General features: G+C 40.7%; 1 protein-coding gene across 1 annotated transcript in view; it reads left to right on the top strand.

Annotated features, from left to right (window-relative positions):
- Nucleotides 1-19,947, top strand: part of plxna4 (plexin A4) — a 252,777-nt gene that overhangs the window by 190,575 nt on the left and 42,255 nt on the right. Inside the window, 10 exon segments of the mRNA XM_022195665.2 lie at nt 6,954-7,154; nt 8,009-8,105; nt 9,690-9,880; nt 13,146-13,297; nt 14,512-14,635; nt 15,873-15,915; nt 15,918-16,008; nt 16,581-16,748; nt 17,787-17,880; nt 19,576-19,815. Of these exon segments, the coding sequence (XP_022051357.2) occupies nt 6,954-7,154; nt 8,009-8,105; nt 9,690-9,880; nt 13,146-13,297; nt 14,512-14,635; nt 15,873-15,915; nt 15,918-16,008; nt 16,581-16,748; nt 17,787-17,880; nt 19,576-19,815 (1,401 nt within the window).

The raw sequence follows: 19,947 nt of genomic DNA, 5'->3' as shown, positions 1-19,947 counted from the left end.
CCAATAGGATTAGCTGTTGGTTGCCAATATTAGACAGAAATGGTAGGGAGAGGTGCTTTGGTTCAATTCAGTTAAGTATTTACCGAGTGAAGAGAGAAAGAGGATGTGTAAAAATTGAGTGTGAAAGCAGATGTATCAAAAATGGAAGTAAATTACAAACATGCACTGAAATTCAAAGAGGGCCCAAAAAAGCAATAAAGCAAGACACATGAGCAGCCATGATCATATAAGCTTTTGAAAACAGGAAAATTGTATTTTAAACACTTATACTCACTGTCTATTTTGCATCAGAGTTTAGTAACTACTGATCTTACAATAGTGATATTATACGTTTTGTAAGTGTAAATATGTACATTTTCACATTTTTTCCATAATAACAATGGATTCTTACCAACATTTTAGGCTAACTAACTTTTGTTTTTGCCCTAAAATGAAATGATAAACTTGTTTGTTTGGTCATTTTAAGACTTCTGCTTCTTGTAACAGTAATGTAATTGTTTTAATGTTGGTTTGTCCTCGGGTTTAATGAGTAGAATGCTTTCATAATCAGTAGAAATAATTATCCCACAAAATCATTTAATTATAATAATAAAATAATAATCATTAAAAAAGAAAAATAATAAATAATTAATTGAAGTTAAAAAAGAAAATAATAAATAATTAATTGAAGTTAATTCTAATAAATCCTTTAAAGGTCCCATGCTGGATCACATTCAGGAAATAAAATAAAAGTCTCACATGTCCCTGGAAGTTGTCTTTCAGTTTGTCAACTCAAAATACCACCATCCATTCTCTACACACCGCTTTATTCTCACTAGGGTCGCTGGAGTCTATCCCAGCTGACTCGAGCGAAGGCAGGGGACACTCTGGACAGGTCGCCAGTCTGTCGCAGGGCTACATATACAGACAAACAATCACACTCACATTCACACCTACGGGCGATTTAGAGTAATCAATTAACCTCAGCATATTTTTGGACTGTGGGAGGAAGCCGGAGTACCCAGAGAAAACCCACACGTGTACAGGGAGAACATGCAAACTCCATGCAGAAAGATCGCAGGCCCACCCCAGGATTTGAACCGGGGATCTTCTTGCTGCAAGGCAAAAGTGCTAACCACTACGCCAGATTGCTAATATCATGAAAGCTGCTGTCCGCACTCCTTTCAGGAAGAAGACTCTCTCTGCATCTGTAGTCGACATCGTGGATTAAAACAGTTGTGAGCACCATAACCAACATAGATGTATATGAATGTGAGACCAGAATTTCTGTTACTTTTAACAGTCTTTCTGCAGGATCGTCTTACATGGAAATATCACTGGATATTCATTGTTGGAACTCATTTGCATCATGAGTTTGTCAGACAGTGTTGTGGTTCAGAAATCAGTATTTTAGCAGAGCAGCGGGTTGAAAATGGCTCTGAAGTGACTGCCAGTTCACAGGTAGTCTAAATGGGGTGTGTTTCAGTCACTATTCCATGCTCTTTTTGTTGGCTGACAACAGAAACACAAAAATATATCAATGAGAACAACTTAATCAGGAATGCCAATTAAAATGTAGTTTATGTGAGCACAGAAAACAGAAGAGAAGCAAACTGATGTAAACATCAACAAAATTTAGGTTTCACTGATGCACAACAGTCCATGTGAAAACACGATAAACCACCCAGTTTTTGTTTCGTGGTTGCAAATCTGTCTTCAGGTTTTTGACTTTGTCTGAATGTTGCTAAGCTTTACAATTTCTACAGAACTCTGGCCTATGGACATTTGATTGAAGCCAACATTAGGTACATTAGCTGCACAATGCGCAACAATAATGATTTTCCTATTGTTGTGTTGACACTGCCATCTATTTTAAAAGTAAACCACTGGATTTCTTGTTCCTGGTATGCTGGGAGTGCATGAGGACTCCTGTGTTCACTCTTGCAGTAGTTGAGCCTTGATCGTAGCTGAGACATTTTAGAGTTAGCAGAAGCAGACTAACCTGGTGGACAGTGAGGCAGCGGCTTTTTTCTAAATTGGCTTATTTCGCAAGCAGGGGGCAGTAAGGTGGCAAGATGAATCAAGTTTTTAGCTTGATGACTACGGTTCCTCAGTTTCTACATACAAGCTGAATACAACTGACATGCAAACGTAGACAGCCATCCAGTTGATGGGGGACCACAGAAAAGGCAGTATAAGCATCTTCATATTATCTCAGCTTTTTTTTTTTTTTTTTTTACATCTCCAAGTTTTCAAGACATACAACATCCCCAAAAAAGTGGATCATGGACCACTTGGGAACTTTAAGAGAAAGGACACAAAGGCAAAAAAGAAAAATTGCAAGAGAAAAGAAGAAAAAGCTCTTTGGGAAAAAAAATTGAGGTGAGGAATGAATAGTGGGATAAAAACAAGGTGATGAGCAGCAGGGAAGCAGAATGAGTGAACAGCGAGCAGGAGAGTGTCTTTGCCCGAGGCTCTGTTGGATATGATAAAACAGAGGCTAGTTAAGGGGAGCTCTTGATAACCACAAGGTATGTGTGTACGTGTGTGAAAACTTAAGATCCTCTTCATCTTCACACCTTACACTGCTATAATTATGGGCCTGTCTCTCTTTTCGCCTTCACCCTCCCTTCCTCTTTAGCTTCAAACTATGCTAAGGGCTTTTACATTCACAGTTCCCATTCTGCTTCCTACTCTCTGTCACTTTGCCTATCTCCACCCTTCACACCTCCCACAAGCCTCTAATTATCAGATCTAAGTAGGTCCCCAAGAAGAAAAGGAGTCAGGAAAGAGAGAGCGAGAGAGAATCAGTGAGAGAGTCGATAAGAGAAATGAGAAGGGTCAGTGAGCTAGATAGGATGAACAACACAGCCTGTGCTTAGAGAGATATAAATGAAGGAGGGATAAAACATGAGTACGACTGAGAATCAGAGGTGGGGTCAGAGAAAACAATGAGTCAGTGATAGAGGACGAATGAAGGATAATTATATAGAAAAAAGAGAGAGGCGCCAACTTTGTTTTTCAGAAGTCAGGGCTTGTGTGATTATTATGAGTCATGCTATTGACAGGTACTTCTCTTCAGCTAATGCTTTTGTCCAAGTCTTTGATTACATGATTGTAAGACAATTACTGATGTTCACAGCTTCACACACACACACACACACACACACACAGCCACAGGCACATGAAAACAAAAACACATTTATAGTTTAGGCTCCCTCTCTTCACATCAAAAATGTAGTTTGTAGTCTCTCTTCTATTGTCAGATCAGTGATCTCTTTGTTCAGCCAGGGTTAAAAAATAATAAAAAGGGTTGTTTCACCTGTATGACAGAAAAAGATTTCCTCTTCCCCACGCTCTCTTTCTCTTCCCCCTCCTACTGGTAGGAGTCGACCCTGATCAAATGAGGAGTAGTAAATTAAAATTTGGTGTCTGTATGGTGGTGCACTCCTGTAGTGTGCATATTTACAGGGATGTGCATTTATTCATGTAGTATGTGGTTTGTGTGGATGTATCAGTGTGTAAATACGCATCTGCTCCTCTGGCACTTTCTCACACCTTATTCATTGGGGGTTGAGGAGGTGGGGAATGATAATAAAGCAGCTATGTTGGATCAACCTAACGTTCACATAAATCTCAACAGCAACACTGAGCATCACTGCCAGCACCAACAGCATCTCTAGCCAACAAGGGGATATACATTTGTGTTTGTCCAAACCAATAAAAGTCCGCTTGGCCTCAGGAAGAGCTGGCAATGATCATATTATGTTACACAAGTGTGTCTGGGTGTGCATGTGTACATACAAACATAAAACTCAGAGCTAAGTTGTAAAAAAAAAACAAAGACTACCGCCAGCATGCACACCTTCTTGATTGTAAATTCCCTTTCACATCACAGATTTTTCATTGTTGTTAAAGCTAAATTGCAAAATATTTCACTGTGTTTTCAAAATTCGCCATTTCTTCTGTCAGAAAATTTGAAAATGGCAAGAATGAAGATTTAATTGATTTCGAACAGACACAAGGAATTTTAATTCTGGCAAGGCTGAAAATGTGCAGTTGTGTGATTGTATGCAGTAGTGGGGGGGAAGTCTGCTTCAAAATTACAGGGCAGATGACTTTGGTTTATGTGTGACAGACAAAGATTGGAAAGATTACCTTCTACTGCATGGATGGGTATTTGGAGCTTTGCTGTAAAGAAAAATCTAATATCAGTGTCGTCACAAAATGTGGTTCATGGAAGAGAGTGTGTGTGTGTGTGTGTGTGTGTGTGTGTGTGTGTGTGTGTGTGTGTGTGTGTGTGTGTGTGTGTGTGTGTGTGTGTGTGTGTGTGTGTGTGTGTGTGTGTGTGTGTGTGTGTGTGTGTGTGTGTGTGTGTGTGTGTGTATTGTCAGCAACAGTTTAAAATTTGCATTTTTTGCCGAAGTTTTCTATCTCCGTGGGCATGTTGTCATAAAGACAGATGATGCAAGAGATGCTCTGTGGTTGTGACGTTAATATTATACTGTAATGGGATTCCAAGGCTGTAGTTTCTTTGTACGAGTTCGCACACAGACTAAAATGTCAGTGTAACCTTGAATCTGCTTGCATGTGCAAGAAAACATGGCTTTGGTGTCAGTATTTGGGTTTCAAACACTTGACTGCATTCTAACAGTTATGCTCTGTGGCTATGGACATGCGCGCACACATCTCTTTATTGTAGTGTGTAAATCCTGTCACCTCATCACCATATGCCACTATCAGTGTAGATCTGTGTCTTCAAGATTCAGCTTAAGTCAATGTATAAAGTCATACTCCAGTGCTTCCCATGCCTTCATTTCCACAAAACCAGATCAAATTTATTGTCCCTATTGTTGAAGTGTATTAACTGGAAGAGATGTGATTAAAAATGGATTGCATCTCTCTTTGCTCTCCCACTCATTTTCATTCTCCAAATATGACCCTTCGTTCTTAGGAAAATGAGATTTGGAAGAGCAAACACGCATGCACCACCTCTTCCTCCGTCTCCTCCACCACTGAACTCACTCACCCTGTGTGTCATTTATCTATAATGACTTTGTGAATAGTGTCACAGAGCGTTCCCCTCTCTCTCTCTCTCTCCACACAGTTATCCAGTCAGTCAGTCACTCAGCCTAACCCAATCAAGTGGCTTTTAATGAACTTCAAACAAGTGTTATCACCCAGTTCAACGTGCGCTATGCTTCACTCCCCCCCAGCTCCATCCATGCGGGGGCTCACCTTATCTGCTCTCCTTCTTTTCACCCTCTTTGCTTCTCTCTCTTTGACATGCTAAAGCTCCTCCTGTCACATACGCTTAATGGTGGGTTTTTTGCCTCTTTTAGTTGCTCTGTTCTTTTGTTGTTCCTCTCTCTCGTTTCTCTCTATCCACCACTCTTCAGCAAAAACATGAAACATTTTGCAAAGTACTCAGGGAAGCGGTGTTCTCTATTTGCTATCTTTACCCTGCTTTACCACCCTCCTCACCTTTCACTTCTGCTTGTCAGTCACTTTCCTGTTCTCTTGCCAGTGGTTTCTTTTTTTTTTCCCCCCCATTTGTCCTGTCTGGTCTCCTCTGTTTGTCCTTCCTTTTCTCTCCTCTGTCCACCACTTCCCCTCTCCTCACCTCCTCTTTCCTCTCCCCTTCATCTTTCAGGCAAGTCATAGGTGCTCTATATTTAGCCAGCTACTCACACCTGAATTGATTGGCTGGTAATTTTAGACCTCCAATTGCTACGTGATTCATGTCTCTTGCTTACGCTCCCTCTCTCACTCTGTCATTCATTCTTCCCTAATTACTACACAGACAGAAATCAACCTTATTTTTCATTTAAAAAAAAAAAATCTAAGCATTTGCCTCAAGGGGCTTCTTCTGTCTTTAGATTATAGATTCAGATAAGAAAACTCTTCCCCAAGAAAACTAAAACATACAAACTCATATAATCTCTCTATCAGTGTCTGGCTCATTGTATCACTAATGCTCCCCTCCTGTGGATAATGACAGTAGAGTACCTATTGAACTGACCCTTCACTCATCAAATTAGACCAGGTCCTGGGACTGTCTATCCAAGAGACACAGCTGATCTCAACTCAACAGGAAATATCATAAATAGAAGCACTAAACACTGAAAACAGTACACGCTGAAGTGGCTGTCGTCAAATTAAACTGTTTGTGAAGTACTGTTGTGTAGTCTGCTGCCTGATGAGATAAGTGATGAGAGTATTGCTGCCTCTGCGAGTCTATTGCAGACTGCGTGTTATTTAGGTTTGAGTCATTTTCTGGTTCAAGTAGCAGCAATCCATACTGTCTCTAAATAGACGTGACTGATTGAAATTGTTTTCATCAGCAGTGTTTCAGTGTCATATCTTATTACATTAGAAATATATGATCAACGGTTTTTAACCTTTATAGATGGCAATTCTTGATAGTATAGTAATAATGTACCATGACAATATCCAAACTAGTTGATTTGATTGGATAAGGTGATGTATTTGTAGTTGGTAAAATAAAAATCTACATTTTCAGCACACAGTAGTAATTTTAGACCAGTATTCCAGTGTAAATTGTTGAATCTGTGATGCCAAAATGTGCAGCTGTTGAGTTGCATAGACTTTAAACTGTCAGGCTTCATCAATTTTAACCTACTTCACTATTTTGTCTGGATGGTCCTCTTGCATATGAACTGTAGTAAAACTGAATATGAAGATTTCCAATAGAGTTTCTTGTCGTCTTAACATTTCGCTGTTCTTTCTCTTAAATTTTGTGTACTTTACATTGTATCTTGGTTGAAAAGCAAGCTGTAGTTTGAGTAACATCGAGGCGCATAATACATTTAAAGCATAAAGCAAAGGGCTTATTTAATCTGAAGCTCCCAAATTCACATTGTCACAGTGTGAGATCTCTTTGAAGTAGCATTAATCTAATTATGTATTGGATCTCCTGACCCACCTTTCTTGTCTTCTTGCCTCTCTTCCAGGGGTGTCCCCAGTTGCTGCCTGCAGAAAGGATACTGGTGCCAGTCAATGTGGTGAAGCCCATCACCCTACGGGCTAAGAATCTCCCTCAGCCCCAGTCTGGACAGAGAGGGTATGAGTGTCTGCTGACCATCCAAGGCAACGAGCACCGGGTTCCTGCCCTTCGCTTCAACAGCTCCTCAGTGCAATGCCAAAACACATCGGTGAGGATAGTGCATTTGTGCTTTAGTGCGTCAGCTTCTGTGACACATCATCATTGACCACCGCCTCACTACACACCAACACAATCTCTATAAAGACGGCTCATTTCTATAAACTCTCCCTATAAATGTGACGCTAAGATTTTTTCCGATCTTACACCCTTAAAGCCACACACACTTTGATACCAGCTGAGAGGTTTTTAGTCTTCCAGCTTGACAGTAGGAAGATAAGGACCTAACTTTGTCTTTCCTACACAGCGATCTCTGCAGTGATGCTCCATTCACTAACTGAATAATGCATTGACAGCAATGAAAGACGGGCATGAAAAAGGCTTTATGCTGATCTTGATGCTAATCGTCTGTTGATACAATAACGTCCCATCTTCCTGTCTGTCTTCATCACTCTACGTGTGTGTTTCAGTGTCTGTGTATATGGATGTCTGTGGGATTTGCGTGTATAATCACAGTACATTCCAAATATTGTACTTTGATTGAGCAGTGAAGGAGGGAAACTGTAATTTAGCGGAAAATTATGATTCCAGTGCCAACCCTCCATGCTGCTAGTGCTACAGAACCAAATGAAAAATAATCTCATCTTTGAACGCTCTCCGGTGTGTATAGTGTGTGGTTGTGATTACAGGGTTTGGGTGTGTGTGTGTGTGTGTGAGAGTGAGTTTCAGTTTGTATCCACTGTGTGTACAGCCACCTGTGGATGATGCATTTTTGCATTCAAAGCAGTATTGTGATACCAGAGGCTTTTAGACTTAGAGATAATAGACAGTTTAAAGACTTTCTCTCTCTCTCTCATATTCTCTTCCCCGTCTCTCTCTTGCGCTCTCTGGTTGCCATGGTGATAGTATTTCTATGATGGGATGGAGATGAGCAGTCTTCCCGTGGAGCTGACCGTCATCTGGAACGGAGATTTCAGCATCGACAACCCCGCCCACAACAAAGGTAAGCATGCACGGGCGAACAATCATGTGTATAGTCATGCATACGCACATGCAAACACACACTCACACACTTGTGAATTCATATCAACTCATCCATCGTGCACACAGTATCGTAAGAAACGACACACACGTTTAGTCGACACAGTCTCTTACAAACTCTCACTTAAACACATACATAGACACACACACAGTAAAGCTGCTGCCTCCCCAATGATGCCCTTGGAGCCCGTCTCCATGGCAACAGGCGGGTGGTGTGCTGAGGTGCAGCATCCATTCCCTGATGTTGCCATGTGGAGTGGTTAACTTTAACACATCCTCTCGTACACTCTCCTTTAGTAGGTCTCTCTTCTGTCTCTCTCGTTCCATCTACCTGTCTTGCGCATCTCTGTTGTCTCTCTGCCTATTGTAACCCTGTAAAATCTATTTTCTTACATCCACTCAAATGTTATGTCTTTCTCTTTTATTTTACAGCATCTCACTGGGAGTTTGGCGATCTATAAGTCTGTGCCACCACTGCCTTCCTCTCGTGTAGTTGATTTTTGTAATTCAATGTGCTTTAATGGCATAAAATTAAACAGAAGAGCCCTATTGGCAAAGCATTGAGCTACTACTGAGCAAAAAAAATGCTAATGTGTCATCAGCATATAATGAAAGGAGAACACCAAAGGTTATAATTCTCTGCCTCTCATTTTTTCCCCCCATACAACTCTTCATCTACTCATAGAATATGTGGAATGACAGCTTAGTGTTGAATTTGTAAGCATTCTGGATTCAGCCGCTGAGCTTGATTCAGTTTGGCCACTGGCGATCCACCGCTGTAAGTGATTCATGCTGGGCAGAAAAACAGCAGCATGCTGGGGGTTGTAGTTCTCTGACAGGAAAACAGCTCATTTTAACCAAAGGCAGTGGAGTCAGGCATGAGAAATGTATTGTTAAAATGTGGATTATATGCCAAAATGACACTGTGCTGTAAGGCAAAGTTTGTAAAGTATTTGTGTGTTCTTGTGGTTGTGTGCATGTCTACAAAACATATCCTTGAGCATAAGTGTCGAATCAAAGAAGCAACAAAAGTTAGAGAGAGAGAGGGAGATGCTTGAACTAGAGAGCTCTCCTCCAACCTCCTCCCACCTTTGTTTGCTTGTGGAGGAAGCGGCTCCGAGGGCATTTTTTGATGGGCAGATTACACGTGCATCTAATGGCAATTAAAAAGAAAATGGCTGGTCCGTTGCCATAGAGACGATATGTTAAATGTGTGGTGGGTGAGGAGCGGCGGGAAGCAGCAGCGTAGGAAACTCAGAGAGGCAGGGGGGAGGCAGAGGGAGTATGTAGAGATGATGATAGATGGAGCGATAATGAGACAAAGATATCAACGAATGTCTCCCAAAATGTTCCGTTTGTTTGTTCGGATATTCAAACAGCTCTTGATAGACGATGAGAGATTTGTGTAAAGCCCCAAAATATTAGTTTGCTGTGTGTTTTTAAGTCTTTGCTGTTAAATTTGCCTGCATTTGCTCAAAGATTTTTTCCCCTTTCTACTCTCTTTATCTCCCTATCATCTCCTTCTTCTTTCCTCTCTTCTGCACAGTCCATCTTTACAAGTGCGACGCCCAGCGTGGGAGCTGTGGTTTGTGTCTGAAAGCAGACCCGCTGTTTGGATGTGTTTGGTGTAAAGGAGAGAACCGCTGCACTCTCAAGCAACACTGCCCCCACCCTGAGAACCAGTGGTTGGAGCACAACGGTATCAACAGCAAGTGCACCCATCCACGTATCACACAGGTAAGACAGACACATGCATTACTGTTCAACACCTACAGTACACACTTTAGAAATGAGCACTTATAGGGACCAAGCAATGGCACTATTAATGTCACTACTTTTTATCTGAAAGCCCATACATAGACACTCTAATTATAGTGCACTGATGAGAACACACTTCACCTCAGTGATAGTGTGGCAGTTGATAATTTCAGCATAATGGCAGAGGCTGAATCACCATCAGCTATTCAGTCTGACATTTGTGAGAAAGGATGTATTTTTTACACCTTTTTACAGTGCAGTAACACATCACATAAAAAGCCTCAATGATAATAATATGCTACAATCGCAATTACAGCAGTCACAACTGTAGCAGGGCGTTAGTTTGCCAGAATTCACCTGTCTCTTACTTAGGAACACTCGAATAACATATGCAAGACCTAGAAAGAGACAAATCATCCTCACCCTTGCTAGTTATTACTCAGCTACACAGATGTTCATGCAGACGTCCACTTAACCCAATGTGCTCCCGAACACCACCAACACCATGTGAGGTAAATAGACTTGACCTGTGCAAGACGCATAAAAAGGCCAGTAGCACACATGGTAAGGGTCGGTGAGATGAAGGATACGAGGATAGGAAAGGAAAGATGGATGGAAAGCTGCCCGGATGAAGGGAGAGGAGGATGGATTGGGTTTACATGAAAGAGAGGTGATGATGGATGACTACACTGAGCCAGAATAGAGTCACATGAAGCTGGAGGGTTGTGGGGAAAAAAACCCTCTTTACCCCCCCTTCCACTCTTCCAATGATGGATATAAAGGTCCACTCTGCATCCTTTTCCTGAGGAGAGTTGGGAGCAGATGGTGACTGACTGGAGATGAAGGGATGAAGCAAAGCATAGATAAAAAAGACATAGAGGTGAATCCTCTTCGTTGTTCTGGAGAATGATGGGTGTGGATGGAGGGAAGAGGGATACAGTAATGGAATCCCCTCTCCACTCTTTGCTCCCTACATCATCCTACATAGGATGCACATAACTGTCTGATCTTCTGGCTATTCACAGAAAGCAGCACCATAAAACCTTTTTGTAAACCTGAATGCATAAGGTCATCACCCCAGATCATGTTAGTCTGATTTCTACTTTTTCTAGAAAAAAAGTTGAAAATTATAGTCCGATAGAAAACACATGGGAGAGAAAAGTCTGGAGTCTTTAAGGGCATAGACTCCAAAACAGGGATTTGAATCACTTGAACTTCTTCTCCTCTCACTGATAACCAAAATCATTGTGCAATTTTTTTTTTTTATCCAGACAAAATCAGAGCAGCTCTTGAAGAAGGTGATGAGAGTACGGTGGTATTTTGTCCCTCCTTCCACTTATTAAAGAGTCTGGATCAGTCAGTTGCATTCCATCATTCCTCCTCTCCAGTGTTTGTCTTCACCGGGAGCAGCGGATTTATTCTAGGATATGGGCCTGTATTTCTCCTTACTTCCCTGAGGCTGCAGCAGGGACATATTGCAGCCTTCTCACGTCCCCCATAAAAACTGTCAGTGGGTGAGGAGTGAGGACTTTCCCAAGACAACCCAGGCCCTAATGCATTCTAATACGCTTCATTATAATGACATCTCCCATCAACAATATGAGAGGGAGAGACTCGCATAGAAAGATGAAAAGAGAAGAGAAGAGGAGAGAGAGAGAGGGAGAAGTGATTAAGTGTTTGCCTCTACCCAACCGTCAATTATCTTGTCAAAGTCACAAATCTAATCAACGCCTCATTGCGTCTCTCCCTTTCTCTCTCTCTCTCTCTCTCTCTCTCTCTCTTTCTTGCACTCTTTCATTTTCCTCCTCCACTTTTTCTCTTGAACTCCTTCTCCCTCGCCATCCTCCGTATTTGCTAATAAATGGAGAGCCACGAGGCATTGTGTGCAATCTTTTTAATTGCATGTATTGTAGCCCTGTTCCCAGAAGGCTTCTTTTTTTCATTAAGATATCAGCAGGGAGCCTTATTAATCAGAGACATTGAACCATACGATAACGATATCTCCCACATGACAGTCACAGGACTTGTGTTGTGCATGACCTGGCTTGAGCTAGCCGCTGTTATTTGATTATGTTCTTTCAAGATGAGCTACTTCAATTTGTCTTAGTTCCCGTCTGAGGAAAATAATCAAATAATCAAATTAAAATGTTTTGACGTGCTTGTGGTAGTAACACATGGAACATCATACTATAACATGCAGAAGCTTCAAGCTTTAAGATAAAGCCCCTCATGTAGCACTCTACCTGTGAAAACCACAGAGGGTCACGCTGCCAACTATACGCTGAGAAGAGAAACAATGACAGTCCCCATTAAAGCTGGACTCCTGCCTGCAGCCTGGAGGACTTCTGTTTGGCAGAGATGGATAGGAACACACTATTCTGTGTCCGTTTCTAACATCCATCCATCTGGACGGGCCTGATGATGTATATGCACACACGTACTCACTGGCCAAAAAGTAATTGTGCGAGTAAAGTGTTGATGGATGTTGGAACCACCTCATCAACAATGAGAGATGTTACTGATAAATCAAAGGACGCTGTGATTACTGTAAAGATGTCACCCAATGCCAGGATTTAAGTTAATCTTGTTTGATAAATTGTGGATTTCAGTGAATGCAAGATTGAGAAATGACAGGCCCTTGACCTGGAGCCTTGACCCCTGAGCTGTCACTGGAGCTATTATTTTGTAGTTTATTGTCTCTTTCCTGTCGTCTGTCCCCTCCCCCTACTCTTCAGAAAAACATTTTTTCCGAAGAGTTACATAAGGTGTGCACACAAACGGCTGTAACAAAGGAGTTTGAAAAAGTAAATCCTGTTCACATACTGTGCAGTGTCATGGTTCCCTTTACATTTCAAATATGTTTTACATGCCTGTTTATTTCTTTCAGTTCATTCAATGGCAATTAAAGTTGCAGTTTAAAATGACTGCCTGTAAAGGTAATAACAAAGATCTGGATACACTATGAACAAGGACTTGATATAGTTAATGGACATATAATGGAGATATCAATTATGGAAGACAGATTGTTGTATTTCTAAAATATACACTCAGAGAGTCTAACTGCAGCTACCATAAATGTTTTGTACTTCATAATGCAGTATTAAGTCCCATTTATTTACTTGCCATTTGTCAAATAGCATCTATTTTTAGATTATCAGTAAAATGCTTTATGCAATGCACTGTCTTTGTTGAGAAAAGCAAAATTAATTCCCAGAGTCATCACTAGAGATTTGAATTTCCACAGATCACCCCTCTCAGGGGTCCCAGGGAAGGCGGCACGCTGGTGACTATCCGTGGGGAGAACCTGGGCCTGGAGTTCAGAGAGATTCAGGGTAATGTGAAGGTGGCTGAAGTGGATTGCACCCCAATACGTGAAGGCTACATTCCTGCTGAACAGTAAGTCACGTTTTACATTAATGACCAATTATAAGACATCTGCAGCACTAAGGAATAAATAACAGGTCCTCACCCTACATGTCTGCAGAGCAGTTTGGTTCTATTTTAGACAGCCTGCTGATAATAGCTATCAATACCACACATACTGACAATTACAGGTTGTAATCATCTTTGCTACTCAGTGATTCTCTGTTTTGTTGAAATGTACATATTATCTATTTACATAGTATTGTGCAGCTGCATTAGAGCTACAGGGAGAAACTATCAAACTATACAAGCAGCAAAGCTGAATCGTGAAACCAGTATATTTCTGCTCTCACACTGAAAGAACTTTGACCACAGCGCACCAGTTCACGCACTACAGGGAACAAGACACTTGAGTTACACAGACACTGCAATAAGTTTCATGTGCTATTCACTTTAACAGCTCAGTCTGACACACGGTGTTTGTGTGTCTGAGTGTGGAGGCAGCAAGAGAGATTATGACATGACAGATAAACTAATGCCAAACTTGCCTAATCTTTACGCTAGAAGAATTTTGAGTGTAAGTTCATTTTAAGTAGCAGCAGTACACTTCCAGTATAAAAGACAAGTACACTCGGTGTTCTCCAGCGGGCAACAGAGCACAGTTCACGCCTCCAGATTTCATAGTAATACACACACAAGCAGCTGCACACATATGCACACAGTCCAATAATTATTTTTCAAAGTTCAGGAGGTTACATTTAGTTGACATTTGAGTTTAATCCAAAGCCTTGGCTCCTTACAGGTGCCGTCTGTCAAATTATTTAAAACTAGTTTAAAGTTGGCTTATCGACAGAGCCAGTGCTTCTTCTGCTAAGAAAGAAAGTTGTGTGCCAGCACTTTCTAAGCAAATGCTGACCCAGCAGAAGAAGTAGCTGTATTTGAGGTCATATGTAAAAGGATAGAGACTTTTTCCTTTTTCTCCCACAAGTTGGCAGCGCAGGAGAGGTGAAGCTGCTGCCCAGTAATGTATTATTTTATAGAGGTTTTGATGTAGGTTTTGTTCCATTCTTATTAAGTCTGCTTTGTTTGCTAGCAAGACAAACTTCAGCAACACAAACTGTGTTTCTACATGTTTTTGCATAGGCACGTGGCAGATATATTACATGTGGTTGTGTCTGTGCATGCATTTCCATATGTTTTCTTTTTTCTCTCACCTATTCAACAGTTATGCTAATGTGTGTTTCCAGGATTGTGTGTGAGATGGGTAAAGCGGAGATGAGCCAATATACTGGGAATGTGCAGGTCTGTGTTGGGGTTGGAGAGTGCAGACCTGAATTTATGGCGAAATCCTCCAAGTACTACTACTTTGTGGTGAGTGCCTATTTTCAGCTCTTGTTCTTTTCCTACAATCATGAAGTTATTGAAACATTTTTTTTTAAATGATTTGATTGTTCAAAAGCACTTGTTTATGGAATTATATCTTAAAGTGTTTTGCCTCCATAAGGAGAAAGGAAACCATGCTGCATATGTCACCCTCTGCATGTTAGCACCTCGCTGGTAGTCGCTCTGTGTTCTCACCTACTGTGTTAATACTGTACATGTGGTTTATCTGGCGGTGTTCCGACATGGTGTGGTTCTCACCAAGAGCCTCCCTCTCAGCATTGCTCTCATGTGCATATTAGCAGTGAAACATGACTGGCAGCCACTAATGAGCACAGAAGGAGGAAAAAAAAGCACCGATGGTTATAAAAACATTTTCTGACAATGAACACATAAAAACACACATTACACCCTTGTTGTGTTCTTTCAGCACTCACTCGGCACACAATTAATTTCTCGCACACAAATAAATTTGCAGTTGTTGCCATTATGCACTCATTTTATGCCGTGGTATCATTTTTACTGCTATCCATTAATAGGTGCTGGCCGAGGTTTATTTCTCAATGGGGTCCCTGCACAGGATTATATGATATTAGGTCTAGATGCCACACCATGCAGCAGGCTGGAGATGAGATTATAAGAAGGGCAAATGAACTGAAGGAGGATTTGCTTTATGCACAGCATCCACTGGACTACATTTGCTGCTGTGCCACTCTCATTTGAAAGATTTCTACCAAACTGTAGTGTATGTTAAGTAGGATCAGTGAGTGGAGGTTAAAGTGTATATTAACACTAAATATCTTTTCAAGTGAGAATGGTCAGCTGTTTTTTTATATATTTTTATTTTTCCAGATCATACATTTTATGAAAACAAACTGGTAGTCTGATCAAAGGTTGGCAGGTTGACCTGTTTGTCTCGACTTCTCATTTTAGAAATGCTTTTGATTTCATTGAGGCAGGTAGTTGTGACAAAGCTGTGAATGAATACATTGCATTGTGTATTGTTCAATATAGTAAATTAATGCAGCACTCTTAAACTACAAATACTGCATGGCTCAGGCTCCCCTTTACTAATCAACCTTTACCCTCTTAGTCAGTTTATTGCCCCTTTGGGCAAATATATTCTCTGAACATTATAATTTTGCTTTTATGCGTCATGTATTTTCCTAATTCACCTCGATTTTGCAGTCTGGTTAACTTATGACCTTTAAACCTATTTCTTCTCCAGATCCCCCGGATTACCAACCTCAAGCCGAGCCGTGGACCAGTCTCTGGGGAACCATTGTCAACATCACCGGCAGCCACTTTGATGCTGGAAGCAATGTGTCAGTCATGTTTAGGGACCAACCATGCACTTATCTGAGGTTAGTGGGAACAAGTCCAGAGCTGACCTCGCCAATCACACTTAAGGAGTCAATTAAAAGCCAGCATTTGTCAAACTACATGGAGCAACCTGCTCTGGCAGTTTACATGTTGACCCTTCAGATATTTTTTTTTCCGAATAATAAATATTCAAAATGTGAGTTAGTTGAAGTTTTTTTCCTCACTTGGTAAATATAATTTTTAATGCATGGAGGATGGTATTATTACAGTGGTTTAAATTATTGAGAAAAGACATAGTATTATTCCACTCCACCATTTAACACTGATCAATGCACAATTTCAAGGTCAAGTCAATAAACAATCTACCAGTGTCCACTTAACCAACCACTCAACCATCTTGAATATTAAACTGATATTGTTTTGTTTTAATAATTGAATAGTCTGCTCAAACAGTGATAAACAACCAGGGAGATGACTCCTGAAATAAATTATTGTGCTAAAATCTGTATTAGTTAATGGTGCGGTTTGCTCCCTATGTCTGTTAGGGATCATACAATGTAACTCTGACATGTAAATTACATGTAATTTATGCTTCTTTCTATGATCTGTTCAGGAGGGGTGGGCAGTGGCTTACTTGCCGAACTCATGCCTCTCTGCAAGGCTACGGAAATGTGTCCGTGTCCGTGAGCATCGATAAAGCTCACCTCCAGAAAGACCTGCAGTTTGAATATGTGGAGGATCCCACCATTACCAAAATAGAGCCAGAGTGGAGCATCTACAGGTATGTTAGAAGGCCGCGTTTTCGTCAGTTCACCTTTTCAACAGACCGTTGCGTATTGCTCACTGGTAACTGACATTAAAGAAATAAGAACAGCAAATACAAAACACCAAAGTTTAACCTTCCGTATGCCAATACGTGAAGACGAGTTTGAAAGACGTCTTGTTTTTAAAACAGTCACCACCTTTAAACACCATTATCAGAGCCAACAACTGTTAAAACGCAAAGAATAGCAAAATTTTTCACTTTCTAACCGTCCTTGAAGTACTCATTTGTAATGAGCTGTTCCAAATCTAAGTATAAAATTGTAATATTTCATCAAAATCACTTTCTACATGTCCCATTTAAAAATTTGCCAAAAATAAACCATTTTTATTAAACTGATTCTGTTAAAGTTAAAAATTTTGTTTCTTGGCATGACCGCAAAGTCATTAGTGACTCCGCTGCAGCCAACAGTCACACGACAAAAATTCAAGGACTTTTTGGCTAAACTGCAGACTGCTTAATAAGAGCAGATATGAGACAAGCATAGAAAAGAATTAAAATGTAAGTAGCAAAATGTCTGTAATATGTAGAGTCACCATTTTTCCACAGTATTGGTAACACCTAAGAGCACTTGAAAAATGTTGTACATGGTGTTTTTTGATCAAATAAAGTAATAGAAGAAATTTAACAAAGATTTTCTTATATGATGTATGGTATTATCACTGTCTCATACTGCAAAAGACATTTCCTAGTTCTCTTCATTTCTAGTCATTGTTGTGCTGTTTCCATAGAAGTTCAGGATATTATATTGCAGTGAGAAATGAACCCATAGCAAAAACAAACACAAACTTTCAGAAACTGCTTGGAGCTCAGAAGGTTAAGCTTCTACAACCAAATAATAAAACATATGCTGCATTTAGAATTGAGTATTAGGTGCCCAAGTCAATGCATTAATATTGCTAGTGAGTAATCCAAGTCACCATCTGTCAAACCAATCTGAACTGTCCTCTTGACCTTGATATCAATCATTTCTCTCTCTCTCTCTCTCTCTCTCAGTGGGCATACTACAGTGACAGTGACGGGAACTAATCTGGACATCATTCAGACCCCACTCATCAGAGCCAAATACAACGGCCATGAGACGCTCAACGTAAGTGAATGCAAACACACACAATGTGGGTGATAAAAGCAACAGAACTGTGCTTGATCTTGTGTGTTATGCCGTCTATGTGTGTAATTTCAGTGTTTTTCATTTTGGTGCAGTGGTCAGAAATAAATGGACTAATTTAACTTTATCTGTGCCACCACCTTTAAGTTCCCAACCTCAGCCACTAGACCACCCAAGGGAAGCCAGCCAAAAGAAAATGTCAGTAAATGTCCTCTGTGCCGGGCTGAGGAAAAATTCTGCACACAGAGAGGGCATGCTGAGAATCAACAGGTTCCATCTGAATTATTAGATAATAATATAATTCATTTCCACACCTAACAACAGGAAAGTTTTGACACTGAACTAAAAAGCACATTGGTCTTTATCAAGTGTTTTTTGCCCTCTATTCATTCTTTTCCTCTGGGGAGGACAGATAAAGCCTTACAAGGGTCTGTGTGATGTCATTGAAAGAAGGAAGAGTAACAAAAGGCGGTAATGCTATCTTCATGGTCCATTTGAGCATGACTCTGCAGCACGTTTAACATCTGTGCTCACATACTGGGCATTGTGTCTCAAGCGAAATGTGCCGCCATGAAGTTCACATCATGTCTCAGTCTGACACTGCTCACTTCTAAATGAGAAGGAAATAGACATCCAAAGCATTTTCAAATGACTTTTGTCCACAGTCTGGAGTATTTAACATTTTTTTTTATATATTTCTGCCATTACCTTCCTGCGTCAGAGCAGGAAACATGTCAGTGATGTCATGAAGACCTTGCAGGATTCGTCAAGTTTGATGTTCAAGGAGCCAATTAGAGTGACAGACACTAGTTTGAATGACTGCATGGCAGAGGTTACTGTGGAAATGTGAAATGTCTGTAAAAGGGACGGAAAAGACTGTGAAGGAGACCTGTGCTGGTGGTTGATTTGTCACTGCTCTGACAGATGGAGAGGAATAGAGATGCTAAGGGGATATTGAGGGGTGTGTGACATGACAGTGACAGATCAATCTGTCATTGTTTATAAAACTAGCTTTAAGACGTGAATAAATAACATAAAGAATTTAAATGGCATCACATGTCAAGTGAGGGACCACAGCAAAGACGGGAGTAAAAACACAGGAGTGAGACAAGACACAGGAAAAGATGTACGAGACGCTGTAATTGAGCAGGAAAGTGGCATAGAGAAAGATGAGTGAGAGAATAAGAATGTGTCAAAGAGAGAAGAAAAGATCACAGGGAGGAATATCGGGATGGGATAAAGAAGTGAGAGGCTGGGGGTCTTTGTGGAGGGTAATGAAGGAAGGGTAAGACCTAGTTATCACTCCTGAATCTTCACACATCAAAGCGTGATTGTGATGAGACTGCACACGCTCTCTAACTGAACCTCATTTGGTGGCTCCCTTTGAGGAAAATGCACCAACAGGTTCTTTTCTGCACTTCTTGAATGGAGGAGCTTCCAGTTTCAATTGTGTCTCCAGTGGGTTCAGTGAAATGCACACGTGTGACATAAAAGACCAGCATTAATGAGTGTCGATGAGATTGCTTAACATGTGGCAAAGTCGGCACACTTTATAATGCCAGTAGGATAGAGCTTAACTAGGAAGAATGTCTGAGAGAGATAATGATGCATACTTCTGTATGGAAACAATCATTTTAATTTCTAAATAGTGCTTTTGTTTCTCTTTGTGTCCTCCAGCTGTGCCGGGTACTAAGTCCCACATCCATGCAGTGCCAGGCCCCCGAGCTGCCCATCAACCTTGCCAGGCAGCAAGAAGTCCCCGAAAGACCGGATGAGTTTGGCTTTAAATTGGATGATGTGCAGGCTCTGATGGCACTCAACAACACCAACTTTATCTACTACCCAAATCCTGAATTTGAGCTGCTCAGTGTGTCTGGCGTCCTGGAGCTTAAACCTGGATCACCCATTATACTAAAAGTAGGAAGATGGACATCACTTACCCACATTTGCTTGTGATGTATTACAGTATATTGTGTTCATATTTTTATTGTGAACTAATTATTAAGAACCTAAAATTACATACTTATTAAAGACTAATTTATAGTTCAG

Source organism: Acanthochromis polyacanthus, chromosome 1 (assembly GCF_021347895.1).
Source record: "Acanthochromis polyacanthus isolate Apoly-LR-REF ecotype Palm Island chromosome 1, KAUST_Apoly_ChrSc, whole genome shotgun sequence".
In the NCBI taxonomy this organism is placed as follows: domain Eukaryota; kingdom Metazoa; phylum Chordata; class Actinopteri; family Pomacentridae; genus Acanthochromis; species Acanthochromis polyacanthus.
Note: the sequence above shows the minus strand (reverse complement) of the source record. Positions and strands in the feature narration are given on the sequence as shown.